This window comes from Plecotus auritus (assembly GCF_963455305.1).
Source record: "Plecotus auritus genome assembly, chromosome: 8".
Taxonomy (NCBI): Eukaryota; Metazoa; Chordata; class Mammalia; order Chiroptera; family Vespertilionidae; genus Plecotus; species Plecotus auritus.
This window is the reverse complement of record NC_137782.1, coordinates 132,543,415-132,556,718: the sequence shown is the minus strand read 5'-3', so window position 1 is coordinate 132,556,718 and position 13,304 is coordinate 132,543,415. Positions and strand designations below refer to the sequence as shown.

The following is a 13,304-nucleotide window of genomic DNA, read 5'->3' as shown; positions in this document are numbered from 1 at the left end:
CTAAACGAGCAGCACTGTGAGTCAGCCCTCACTTCCTAACTGGACTGTGATAACATCTTGCAGAATTGGAGGATGACTTTTTCATCTTTCTGTGTCTCCTATTGCTAAGCGTGTGTTAGAAACGCAACAGAAAATGATTTGTTGGTTTCCTGATACCCTATTATGCAGTTTCGAGATACTGCTTTAAGGAATCGTTCATCATGTAATCACTGGTAGAATCTGTCTCCAAGAGGCACCACCCATAGGCATGAACCTTCTTGAGTTCATAATCTAAAGCAAGAGCCAACAGTATGCATTAGGCATGCTTACTTACTGAAAACAAATAACAATGCTGACTAATATGAAAGGGATGATCAATAAGACCAATTGAGCATACACATTAAATAAATAGCTACACTACGGGCAAGTAGGCAAATCCCTGCATCTAATGGCACAAAAAATGAAAACAAGAAATTAGCCTTTCTCTTCTAGTATCAGTGTTTGAAATTACTAAATAACTTTTCTTGGTAATCCTATTTCAGCAACCTACTCACAGGAAATACTGTAAGGCATTGTGAATACTAACGAGCTACATCTTGTCTGCATTATTTTCTAAAAACTGGTTTTGATTAACAAGCCCTATGCATTTTATGGAGAGAAAAGAAAGTACTGACTGAATCCAAGATTTACTTATGACCACTCTCGCCATTATGAACAACATGAAATGTCTCTAATAAGTCAGGGTGACAATAGGACCGAGATGATGCTGGACAACCTTGATGTAGAGGACCTCAAAGCTGGCATTTGTAGGAATGTGGCATCAATCTTCCCCTTAATTACATACGAATGATGGCTTATCTACGTCCTTCTGGTAATGAGATTTGTAGTGAACTAGAATTTATATCCAAGTTATTACAACTCCTTCAAAATATTTACCTTGGAAGGTCATGCCCTTTCTCCAACAACACTGTCACTATTACAACTATCTTCTGAACTCCTGCTCTGAAATGGCCATAACTTTGAAGGTACAGTGTTTGAATATCCTCCTTAGGGCAATAGGAGAACATCCTCATCATTTGATTTCAAAACAACCTAGAAGTTGTAGTCATAATGAATGATGAATGGTGGGTTATCGATCTGGGAACCTCCTTGGTGAAAAACAAAGCATGACTCAGAAGTTGCAAGATTTTCTTTTTGTGGCCTATAAAGTGGTTTCAAAACCAGTTCCATGGGAGGTGTTTCAGAATGCTTTGAGCAATGGCGACATCATTGGAGAGTCTCCAGCATCCAAAGCCACTGGTTTGGAATTAGATTCATGTGGATGCGCGAGTTCTGCCATGTGCACTACATGGACAGCCTCACTGCTTTAGCCATGCTTTTCAAACAAAGTTCCACAAAGGCATAGGTAATTCTCACCTCGTAGTTTTTTTGTATGGCTTACTTTATGGGTTAAGGCAGTGGCCGGCAAACTCATTAGTCAACAGAGCCAAATATCAACAGCACAACGATTGAAATTTTTTTTGAGATCCAAATTTTTTAAACTTAAACTTCTTCTAATGCCACTTCTTTAAAATAGACTCGCTCAGGCTGTGGTATTTTGTGGAAGAGCCACATTCAAGGGGCCAAAGAGCCTCATGTGGCTCGTGAGCCACAGTTTGCCGACCACGGGGTTAAGGAATCCAATATCTATCAATTTCATTCCCATTTCTCACCCAGATTACCTCTCAGGTAGCAAGAATGAATCATAATGTTTGGTTGTTTCACTCTCATTACTGTTTGATCAACTTTAATGGGGGATATTAAGTTTAGCATTGGAAAATCCACTTGGTTTTCCCTTTCCTTGACAATGTGGTGGCAACCTGAGGGCCTGTGGTTTCCCAAATATGTAACCTGGTATCACCCATCAACACCATAACTCCAATCAGAATCAGTATAAATGTTCACAAGAATCTAAGTCATTTACATAGGCCAAGCCTTGGCACATCACCAGGATCATGGCCTGGGCAGGGGAGAATGGAAAGGGAAGTCACATTTATTGAAGGATGGCCATTTTCCAGGACCTTTACACATAGAAGTAAATATCAAATTAATCCTGGAAATAGAAATATCTCAATTTCATATATGTAGAGAAAAGGAAGGTTAAGAGAAGTTGGGCAACTTACCCAAAGTCTACATATTAATAAGTGGAAAATTTCAGATTTAGATAATCTTTTCCTGACTCCAAAGCCCAAGCTCTTTGTAGTGAGGGTGGTGAGTTGTGTTTAGTGATGGGGCTATGGAGGGGGAATTGAGCAGCCTCAGGCAACATTGGCTCCAGTGCCATTTCTGCCCCCCACTAGCTGTAGAAGGTGATAACTTACTAAATTCTCATTTCCCTCAATTTAATAAATAAGTTGAGTGACTATTGAGTCCTATATTGAAAATACTTTTACTACATCTCAAAGTTACAAAGATGAGTAAAGTCAGATATATGTCCTCTAAGGGCATATGTCAGTGAGACAGACAAGCACATAATAATATAATCCTATATAATAAAAGTCTAATGTGCAAATCGACTGAACGGCGGAACAACTTGTCGCTATGATGCACACTGACCACCAGGGGGCACACGCTCAATGCAGGAACTGCCCCCTGGTGGTCAGTGCTCTCCCACAGGGGGAGCCCCACTCAGCCAGAAGCTGGGCTCATGGCTGGTGAGTACAGCGGCAGTGGCGGGGAACGGGCCTAAGCCTGCAGTTGGACATCCCCTGAGAGCTCTTGGACTGTAAGAGGGCACAGGCTGGGCTGAGAGACCCTCCGAGTGCATGAATTGCATGCACTGGGGCCTCTAGTTTCTATAATATACAATAGAAGCTAAGATAGAGACATAATAAAAAAATGGGAGCACAAACTCAGAATTGAGTGGTGGTATTTACTTGTCTGTGTTCCCCACTCAACTATAAGGTTGGTGACTGGAGAGACCATGTCCATCTTTAATGTTAGTGCTACAGAAGACCTAGCCCCATGGTCGACAAACTGAGGCTCGTGAGCCACATGCGGCTCTTTGGCTCCTTGAGTGTGGCTCTTCCACAAAATACCACGGCCTGGGCAAGTCTATTTTGAAGAAGTAGTGTTAGAAGAAGTTTAAGTTTAAAAAATTTGGCTCTCAAAAGAAATTTCAATCGTTGTACTGTTGATATTTGGCTCTGTTGACTAATGAGTTTGCCGACCACTGACCTAGCCCATAATAGGTTTTCAATAAATATGTAAGGTATGAATAAGTCAGGTGGTGCCTGATCGAAGACTTGAATGATGAGAAACAGTTAACCAAGCAACAAAAAAGAAGAAAGGGTGTTTCAGGGAGAAGAACATGAGAACAGCAAGGTGTATACAGGGAACTATATGCAGTTTGGTTTAGTCAAAGCACAAAGTATAAGGAAGGAAGTGGTGGGAGAGGAGGTTGGAGAAATAAGAGAGGTTTGGTTGTGAAGGACCTTATGTGGCCTAAGGACTCTTGTACCTAGAGGTCCATAAATGGATTCTGGAGATTTGATGAATCCCAACCCCCTGAAATTGTTATTGAAGTTTGTAAGCTTGTGTGTAAATGTAAATGTGTACTCTCTGAGGGAGGAGTGTATCACTTTAATCAAATTCTTAAATGTGAAGAACTCATACAGACAATGAAGAGCTGTTAAAGAGTTCCTTGGTAGGCAGAGCTGTCAGAATAACATTCTAGATAGATGACTATAGATTTACAGAGGATGGAAGTCAGGGCAGCAAGAATGGTGGTGGAGAAACCAGTGAAGAGATAACTGCAACTATTCAGGAAAGAAATCTTAGGGTTCAACACCTAATCAATGGTGTTGCCAGGGTGGATTCAAGAAGGTGGGGTTTGGGGGTTGGGGGGGGGTGGGGAGAGATTAACTAAAGAACTTACATACATACTAGAGGCCCGCATGCACCGGTGGGGTCCCTCGGCCTGTCCTGTGCCCTCTCAAAATCTGGGACCCCTCGGGGGATGTTGGAGAGTCAGTTTTGGCCCAATCCCCACAGGCCAGGCCAAGGGACCCCACAAGTGCACAAATCCATGCACCGGGCATCTAGTATGCATATGATCTTTGTTAATCTCTTCCTGCCCACCCCCCTCTCCCCTCTTTCCTCTAAGATTCATCAGTCTGTTCCATGTTTCCATGCCTGTGGTTTCCACTCCTGCATTGAGTGTCTACCCCCTGGTGGTCAGTACACATCATAGCTACCGGCCGGATGGCCAGTCAACCGGTCACTTAGGCTTTTATATATAGAGATATGCATAACTCATGGACACGTTTGAGGTAGCAATAGGACTTACCAGACAGTTGAATGACCCTAACTCTGACCCTGAAGCATGAGGAGAGACCAAGGCTAGAGATAAAGATTTAAGTCATCAATATCTAGATGAGAGTTTAAACTATGAAAGGAAATGAAAGCCCATGGAAAGTTTTAGAAAGAAAAGGCAGAATGGATCAAGATTGTGTCCATGACTTGTACAACACCATAATTATACTAAATGCCACTGAATTGTACACTTAAAAGTGGTTAAAAAGGCAAATTATGTACATTTCTTACACTTTTTAAAGTGTAAGAAAGTAGATAAACACTTCAGGCAAAGTAAATGGTATATAGTTCTTAAAAAATGGATCCATGGGGCATGCCAACATTTGAGGAACTATATACAAAGAGAAGCCCACGGGGAAGGTGGACAAGGAATAATCAGAGATAGGAGAAAGGGGGCTTAAGAGAATGCTGTTACAGATGCCAGGGGAATAGAATTCCAATAAAATACAGGATGGGGTGTGCAGAGAAGTTAGAATCACTAAGGCTACTTCCAGAAATAACAGTCAGAATATACGAGCTCTGGGAGAGAGAGAGAATTCTGGTCTCTGGACTTGCCCATCCAGAACTTCTCAGCAGCAGTCAAATGACTTAAATTTCATCTTTCAAAATAAAACTTGTCTATGCTCTGCCAGTTTTGTCTGGGCAGGAAGCAGAGCTCAGACCAGCTGCTGAGGATGGTTCTAAATTCCACTTCAGAGCCCTGGAATGTGATGCCTCCGGAGTGCCAGCCTCTGCCCTGGGAGGGAGGGAAGCAGCCTGAAGCAGAGGGAGGCACAGTGAGGCCCTCCAACCTCCCTCCTCCCGGTGCTGACACTCCTCTAAACTGCTCACAGGGTCTCCCATCTGAGCAGGACAAGTCAGGACTTTACGCATGCCTCATCCCTTTATCTCTGCATATTTCCCTCTCACCAGGATGGCTTCTTTGGTATTTAGACCAAGCAGGTTGCTATGAAATCACAAGGTCATAGACAGGAGCTGCCTCTGGCTAAAGGGTCTCTTTCCCTTGAGGACTTCAAAGACAACCACATCCAATACCAGAGAGAGGGGGACAGGGACAGGCACAGGAGGGAGGAAGAGGGACCACTGGGCAGCGTCTCCCCATAGCAAACCCGCTTGGGTCATCCTGGGGTGCCATGTACCATCATTATTTACTAACTGAATCCAGGAAAACAGTATTGCCAGCTTTATGAAGCTCTAATGGATCATCAGCTAATCTCCTGTCATAATTTTGGCAGAATTTGTCTAATATTCCTTCAATGTGGCAAGATAAACCTGCTAACTCATTCTTTCATGTTAAATGTTTAAAAGATAGTCTAATATCTTTTAAAAAGTGAAAAACTCTGAGTATCTTCAGTAATTCAGAGTTAACACTCAGAATCTGCCAAACTGAGCATAGAACTATGACAAACCCACCAACAACAGTGAGGGCTCTAGTAACACCTTTGCTAATAATTTGTGTATCCTGTGGTCAAAGGGTAATTGTGACAATTATCAGGACCCATCCTGGGGTAAGTTAAACTAAGAGATACTGGGGCTCACTGTAGTGGGGGGCAATAAAGCATGTGACGACAGAAATAGTAGATGAAAGCCACAATATTGCTTTTATTATTGTGGGCTGGAGACTATGCTGAGTGTGGCAGCAAGTGGGCTGGAAACCGAAGCCCAGAATTAAGTAGATTTCCCAGCCTTGTCATGGGCATGGGGCCTGTCTGGGGAAAACTTACAATTAGGGGCACTGTTCCCAGGAGGCTGGTGAAGCTTAGCTTCAGGGATCCCCATTTGAAAGGGTTCCTTCTAGCCTCCTCTAAGGGCCAGGGAGAAGCCCTTAGTATTTTACTTTTGTATTTTTATGTTCTCTTTCTTTAAAAGGCCCCCCAAATTGTATAAGCATCAAGTCCCCCCCAAACCTGCCTGCATGGGACAGAAGAGGACAGTCCTGCGCCTTGGGGCAGCATGCTTGGCAGACTCCAGCCTTATTCACGGAATAAGTAGAGGGGAAGAGAAAGTCCTGGGGATACATGGGGTGCCCCGACATGGAAGGACACGTGGGAGTGGGGAAGAGAGTCCCCCGGGCCGGACTGCAGACCCTTCGTTGGCTCCGTGATGGCCCCGTGCCTGGCATCGGGCAGAGTCTCCCTCCAGACTTTGAGATGGAGGATTTCACAAAGTTGCTTTCAGCTGACCTTCCCCCAGTCTCCCACTAATTCCTCTCCATTGCATGCTCCTCCCTTGACCATGGCAACCCATAACCCAACCCGAAAGCAGCAGCAGTGCTCGGTGCTCTGGTGTCCAGAGGCCGGCCTGTCTCTATCACACCGCAGGCAGGCCCAGGCAAGCTCTCTCCCGCCAAGCCATGTGTCAGAAATCCAAAATTACCTACAAACCTCCCAAGTAAGAGATGCTTTCATTATTCAAGTTTCCAAATCCGAACCCTTAAACACAGTGCATCCTTGTCTTAGAAGACATGTCCTTGTTTGGTGAGCTGGGGACACAGGCTTTGAAGAAAGCCAGGATGCAGAGATTTCACCTTTCAAGCCAGACAGTCTTAATGAAAGGCCATCCTAACACAAATGCCCCGGAAGGAGCAGTGCCCGGGAGTCCCGCCCTCATATTCAGTATGACATGTCTGCATGCCCACAGCAGGCCTCTGTGAGAGCATCTTACCCTGCAGCGTTTGCCAGGGAAAACGGCATAAAATGGTGGTCCCCGCCCCCACTAGAAGGTGTACCACCTGAGGCTGCTTGTGTACCTGTCGGCTCCTGTCGGCTCCTGTCAGCTCCAGTCACACACCCCAGAGCCCAACACCTCTTGCCAAAATGATTTTTTTAATTAAAGGGCTCTGCTGGTTTTTTTAACTTTGTTTTTACTTTTTTATTTATCTTATTTTTTAAATAAACTTTTTATTGTTGATAGTATTACAGATATCTTCCCTTCCCCACCTCTTTACCCCTCATCCTCCCAGCTCCTACCCACTCCCCCATGTCTTCACTACTCTATTGCCCAGGTCTATGGTGTTTTTACTTTTTTAAATAAAATAAGAATTTAACTTGTGCTGATATTTAGGCTGTTGGGGAAATAACAATGGTGGGAATCAATCTTGGGCTATTTGTCTGCAGCTTCTTTCTCCCTCAGAAATCTTTTCGAAGGTTTCTGGTGAACTGCATGCAGGCCTGCCCAGCCCTGCGGGTGTCAGGCTGAGAGTTTGCTGGGCAAGTCAGCTTCTGTTCTCGCTCTGTGTCCTGAAATCAGGCGGTGCAGGTCCCAGCCTCATGCCCCTCCTCCAGAGCCTGGAGTGGGAGGGGTCCATTTCCAGGCCTTGGGCAGGCTCAGGAAGGACGGGCAGGCGGGCAGAACGCCAGTGAGCTCTCGGAGCCACCTTGCCCCTGCCCGCTAGTCACCTGAGATAAGGACTGAGCAATTCCATAAGGGACCACTGACCTCCATTGGCTCCACTCAGCCTGTGGCGACCACGTGGCCCTGGGGTCTCTCCAGTCCCGGCCCGCCATTGCCCTGGTAAAGGGGACATCAGAGGCCGAGCCACACACGGGTCCTGCGTCGGCCTGAGAGCAGCAGGGAGCCCATAGCCCTCCTGGGCTCTGACCCAAGAAGCAGCTTTTGGGACCAGGCGGCCGTGAGCTCAGGGTGTGCCATCACACCGTGAGCTGGGACCCCGGACGGCCGTCAGAGGACCGAGGCCGAGGAGCCAAGGCCATGTGCACCGAGCAGGGAACAGGGCCCAGAGCGGAGCCGGGTTCTGGGGTGGCAGGCCGTACTGCATGGGCTCGGGGACACTCCACATGCCTTCCGCCACTGGCAAAGCCTACTTCTCAGAACCCGAGGGAGGGGGTCTGCACCTTGGAACTTGGAGAAGATGCGAAGGGACTTGTTTAGAATAACTGCACTGTGTTCCTGAATGAAGCAAATACCGTTTACTAAACTGTGCAGAGGTGTATGCGTCCCTGCACTGCCTGCTGATGTATGGTCAAGGGCTCACACAGAGTCCCCTTCACGTGCGTTGTCGGTGCCTCTTCGTTAGGTTACTGGTTGGAACTATACGCTCAGCTTATGTTTAAGGGGAAAGCGGGCTCTGCTGTGGTCTCTGCCGTACACTTTCTCCGCGGGACACCTGACCCACACTGGGCCACGTGGGTGAACTTCCTTCCATCAGAGAGGAGGCAGCAATTACAAAATCAGTCTCAATCTCTCATGCAGCTGCGCAAAGTTTTGTCTTTAAAGTACAGACGATTTCTGAAGTGAGTTTTTATAAATCTGACATAATAGTGTAACAGTTAAATGGGAGGGAGGCAAGGTTCCAAAATCAGACGATAACGGTTCAGTTCCCAGTTTTGCAACATTAAAACTGTAGGCATGTAAGTGTGTCCGTAAGTGGTATGTGGTGAGTTACAGACCTTCACTGAGGCTCCATTTTCCTACGCCTGCAAAAAGGGGACGACAGACCCTACAGCAAGGCTGCTTTCACGAGGCTCATTTAATTAAATGAGACGATGCGTGTGCAGCACTTAGCATGGTCCCAGGAAGGTGGATACACACACTAGCAGTCAGCTAGTGTTAGGAAAGTCAGGACTGGACACAGCCAGGACAGGTGACCCTGGAAAATGGCATCCGAAAAGAACTGGGCAGAATTGCAGCGGCCCTCTGCCTGGCCTTAGACTTCCAATATTTCCCTCCTCGGCTCCATACTCTACAGTCTCAACAGCTGCTTCCCAAGAAACAAATCCCATTACAGTGCCCTGAGTTAAATCCATCAGCGATCCCCTGGGCTCAGGATGAAAGCCATGCTGCCGGCTTGGCTCGCATGGCCTCTCACAGCGAAGACCCCACCTCCCTTCTCTCACAGTGAAGACCCCACCTCCCTTTCACCCCATGCCATGCACTTGGTGTTGGCCTTTCTGTGCAGGAATGCCAACCCCTCCTGGGCCCTGCAGGCGAGCTCCAGTGTCACCTCCTCTATGGAGTGCTAGTTCCCTAGCACTTGCTAATTGCAGTAGTCTGCTGGTTAAAACTGTGAGTTGTGGAACCAGACTGCCCAGGTTTAAAGTCCAGGTTCTGCCTTCACCTGTCCTTGCCTCAGAATTTTTATCTGTAAGATTCAATATTATTGAATCTATAAATTTATTAAAGAGAATTAAATGAGCTAATATATAGGAAGCATGTTAGTGCATAGGAAGAATAGTCCCTGACACACAGTAAGTGCTCAATAAATATTAACTACTAGAGGCCCAGCGCGCGATTGAAATTGTGCTAGGAGGCGCCCCGCGGTGGGCCGGGACCCGTGCCTGACTCGCAGTGTCCCCCAGCCACCCTGCCTGTGTCCACGCCGGCTCGGACAGGCCCCCCGTCTCTGTCTCCGTCTCTGCTCCGGGCCTCACCTGCACGCACAACCTCCTCCTGTCCGGTCGTGACCCGTTACGGCATCTTGGCCTAATTTGTATATTACCTCTTTATATATATAGATACTAGTAACCGTTATTACTATCCTCATTATCATTGTTGCTATTCCACCGAAACAGAAGCTCTCTGAGTGGCTATTTTGTTCACTGCCTGGCACATAGGAGGTGCTGAGTATATAGCGGCTGAATAACACACAGCCCCTTGCCTGTGGCTACTTGTTTATACATCCCCCTCAGCAGGCTGTGAGCACCTCAGTTCTTCTAATCAATCCTGTGCACCAGAGGTCTGCTCAGTGGGCACAGAACAGAAGCTCAGTAAACATTTGCTGAATGAATTCATGAACAAACCTCGGAGGTTGTGTGCACATGTTATCTCCTAGTAACACGTTAGCCTTAGGTCTAAGTTTATCAAAAAAAAGTGTGTCCTTTGTTTGATGGTGCTCTTTTGCAGTTCGTGTGTGACGGTGGCTAGAAGGTCTTGAGTACCAGGCAGTGCATTTGGGGGCTGTTTGGGAGGGGGGGATGTCTGTAGAGCAGGAGGGAGTTCTTCCAGAAGCTCCTGCCCCTGGGCACTTCCACACCCTAGTGCCCCTCGCTGCATCCGCCCCTTCTGAGTCGCACGTGTCCTCCAGTGACACAACCAAAGAGAACTGTGGCTCATAAGGGGCAGATCAAATCTGGACAGAGAAAGGTCAAAGGTATCTTTATCCGAATCCAGGATGTCTTCCTCCTCTCTCCTCTTGTGAGCCAGGTCCTTCACCCTCCCCACTTCACAAGAAACCTTCTCCTTCTCCCAGAAGGAAATGTAAATATTTCCCCACAATACATCAGCCTTTCTGCTTCTCTCTCTAAAGGGAAATATAAAATCAGGGGAGGGGAGAGGAGTATATAATGTGAATAAATGTAGTCTATGGTCTTCACTTAATTATAAGTCAACACTTAAAAGACCACTGTTTATAAGCCTCTTAGTAACCACAACCACTTCTTATTCCAAGTGCAAACAGATTTATGACTCGGAATACCCACCATGTTTTCTGTTGTGGGGACATAGAAGGGGGCGGTGAGCTCAATGTTTGGACATGATAGCTTTCAGCCCAATTGCCCAGCCATGGGTGCTTCCATCACACAGCTCATTTATCCTCACGTCAGTGCAGTAAGGCCGGTGAGGTTTACTAGTAGCATCTCCATTGTATGGGCACGGAATATAGAAACTGAGCCATCTAGAGGAAGGTCCTTAACTAACAACAAGCTTGGGAAACATGTGTGATTGTGTCATCCCTGACAGCACCGCTCTCTGCCGTGGCTCATGCATAAACGCTGAGGGTCCAGGAGCATCCTCTCTACCACGGCATGTCCATTGCTGGTCCCTGCACTCTCTCCCTGCTCACTGCCCAGCCCTGCACCTGCACCTGCACCTGTAAGGCTGCAGCTCCCTCGGGGCAGCGTGGCATTCCCAGGTCTTGGCTGGGGGCTGGGGTGTTTAGTTCCCTGGCCTTTTGGTCAAAGACATTCCAGGGAGTAAGAGCTGCCTTTAAACAGCTTCCAGTCGCCCCCACTGAGCACTCAGAGTGGGAGTGAGTCATGCCCCGGCTCTGCCATTACCAGCTGTGTTACCCTGCACAGGCCACGGTCCCCGCCTCTGTCAATGGGGCTTAGGGGCGGCTTTGAGAACCTGACCGTGCTGTGAATGGCCTCCCCTGAAGACGCATGCACCAAAAATCATGGGGGTCATTTCAGGAGGGTCACAGCCTTCTGTCCGTTTGAGCCCATTTGGATACCACATTGGTCCACTGACCCTGGGTAAGAACCCGAGAGGAACCCTAAATGCAGATTTTTAAAGTAATTTATTTCAATAGTTTATTTCCTCATGATATTTTTTTTAAAGAAAGGATGATTTTTTTAAAAAAAAGAGAAGAAAAATACCATAAAAACATTACCAGCGAAACTATTAATATTTTAGTAAATATTCCTCAATCTTTCTTTCTCATTTAAAAATTCATTAATTATATCAGGAATGTTTCTCATGTCATTTAAATAATATCTGAAAGCAAAATGTGTGCATGGTAATTGACTGCATGGTAGTTCTATAGTGCATAATTAGCCATTCCCTAATTGTTAAACATTTAGGTTTTCCCTTTATTATTATTATCTGTGCAGACATTCCTGATTGTTTTCTTGGACTAAATGTGGAATTGCTAGCTTTACTTAGAAGGAGTACCTATAACATTAATACCTACCTAAGGGTAAGCCCCTTGCCACCTCCCCTCCTGAAAGTTGCACCCATTTCCACTCCCAGTAGCCAGGAGGGAGGCAGGGTGGAGGAGACTTACATCTGCTTCTTGAGCCAGCAACCCCAGAATCCCAACACTGAGTAGGATCTCTGTTTACTAAAAGTTAACAGCTATCTCAGGCCACAACAATCGTGTCTATTTTCAGGGCTGGCCTAGGCACGTTTTGAAGTGGATGGAATTCGCCTTGGGTGCCTGCCTCACTCCCTGGCCCTCAGCCCTCACATAACCTTGGCAGCATTGACTCAGCCACCACACCCTCCCCTCCCAGGTTCAGCAGCAGCTGTTCCACCCTCCGCTCCCTGCAATCCCTCTGCCCTTCATTTCTTTCTATCAGCAGCCCCAGACTTTCCTTTCACAGCCTCGGGAAGATCCAGGATGTGGGAGGCTGTCACTGGGCAGAGAGTGATGGCCCAAGTGATAGACAGTGGTAGGCCACCTCCACGCCAGGTGCCTGGGCCGCCGCCTGCAGTTTCTTGCAGGGTTGGTCCTTCAGTATGTTGCTCAAAGAGAAGAGCAGGGCCTCATTGAAAAAAAAAACGAATATTTTTCTCATGAGAATTGTCTACATAGAGTGAGTGGTTCCCAGAATGATGGGCAGTTTCAACAATTTGCTTGATAAACTGTGCTCTTCTCTGGGCCTTAAATGTGCATATTGGTGATGGGAGGGGGGAGCACAGGTGTTGCCTTGCCACACCCTAGCTCGTATGCTTGTTGCACACATGGCCTGCCCATGGCTGACCACCCTTTCTCTCGGCCCCGCAGTCCGATGGCTCCATCCTGGCGATCGCCCTGCTGATCCTGTTCCTGCTCCTGGCCCTGGCTCTCCTCTGGTGGTTCTGGCCCCTCTGCTGCACCGTGGTAAGTGCCCAAAGCTCCTCCTCCTTCCTCGGGCCTCGGGCCACTCAAAGCAAAGGGTGACACAAAGTTAACAGGACCATGAGTAGGACAGGGTGACAAAACCCTGCAAATATTGAGAACAAGTCTTGCATTGTTTATACAATTTATACAAAACCGATGAAAATAGCATTGTTCAATGGAACCAGGAGTCACGAGGAGTCCATATGGGTTGAGGAAGTGGGAAATCCAAGGGACACATCCTTTAGGTAGGCAGCGGAGGTGGCTGCTCTGGCTCCGTGCTTAGGAAGGATCCACAGAAGACTGTAAATGATGAGTGGTATTTGACATGTCATAAACATATATGCATGTGTATGTATGCATGGTGCACACGCGTGCGCGCGCACACACACACACACACACACACACACACACA

The 13,304-nt window shown here is 47.0% G+C and overlaps 1 protein-coding gene across 1 annotated transcript in view; it reads left to right on the top strand.

Moving 5' to 3' along the window:
• ANTXR1 (ANTXR cell adhesion molecule 1) overlaps positions 1 to 13,304 on the top strand; it is a 234,069-nt gene that overhangs the window by 135,999 nt on the left and 84,766 nt on the right. Inside the window, exon 13 of the mRNA XM_080684563.1 lies at positions 12,797 to 12,892. Within this exon, the coding sequence (XP_080540689.1) occupies positions 12,797 to 12,892 (96 nt within the window). The remainder of the gene's footprint in view (positions 1 to 12,796; positions 12,893 to 13,304) is intronic.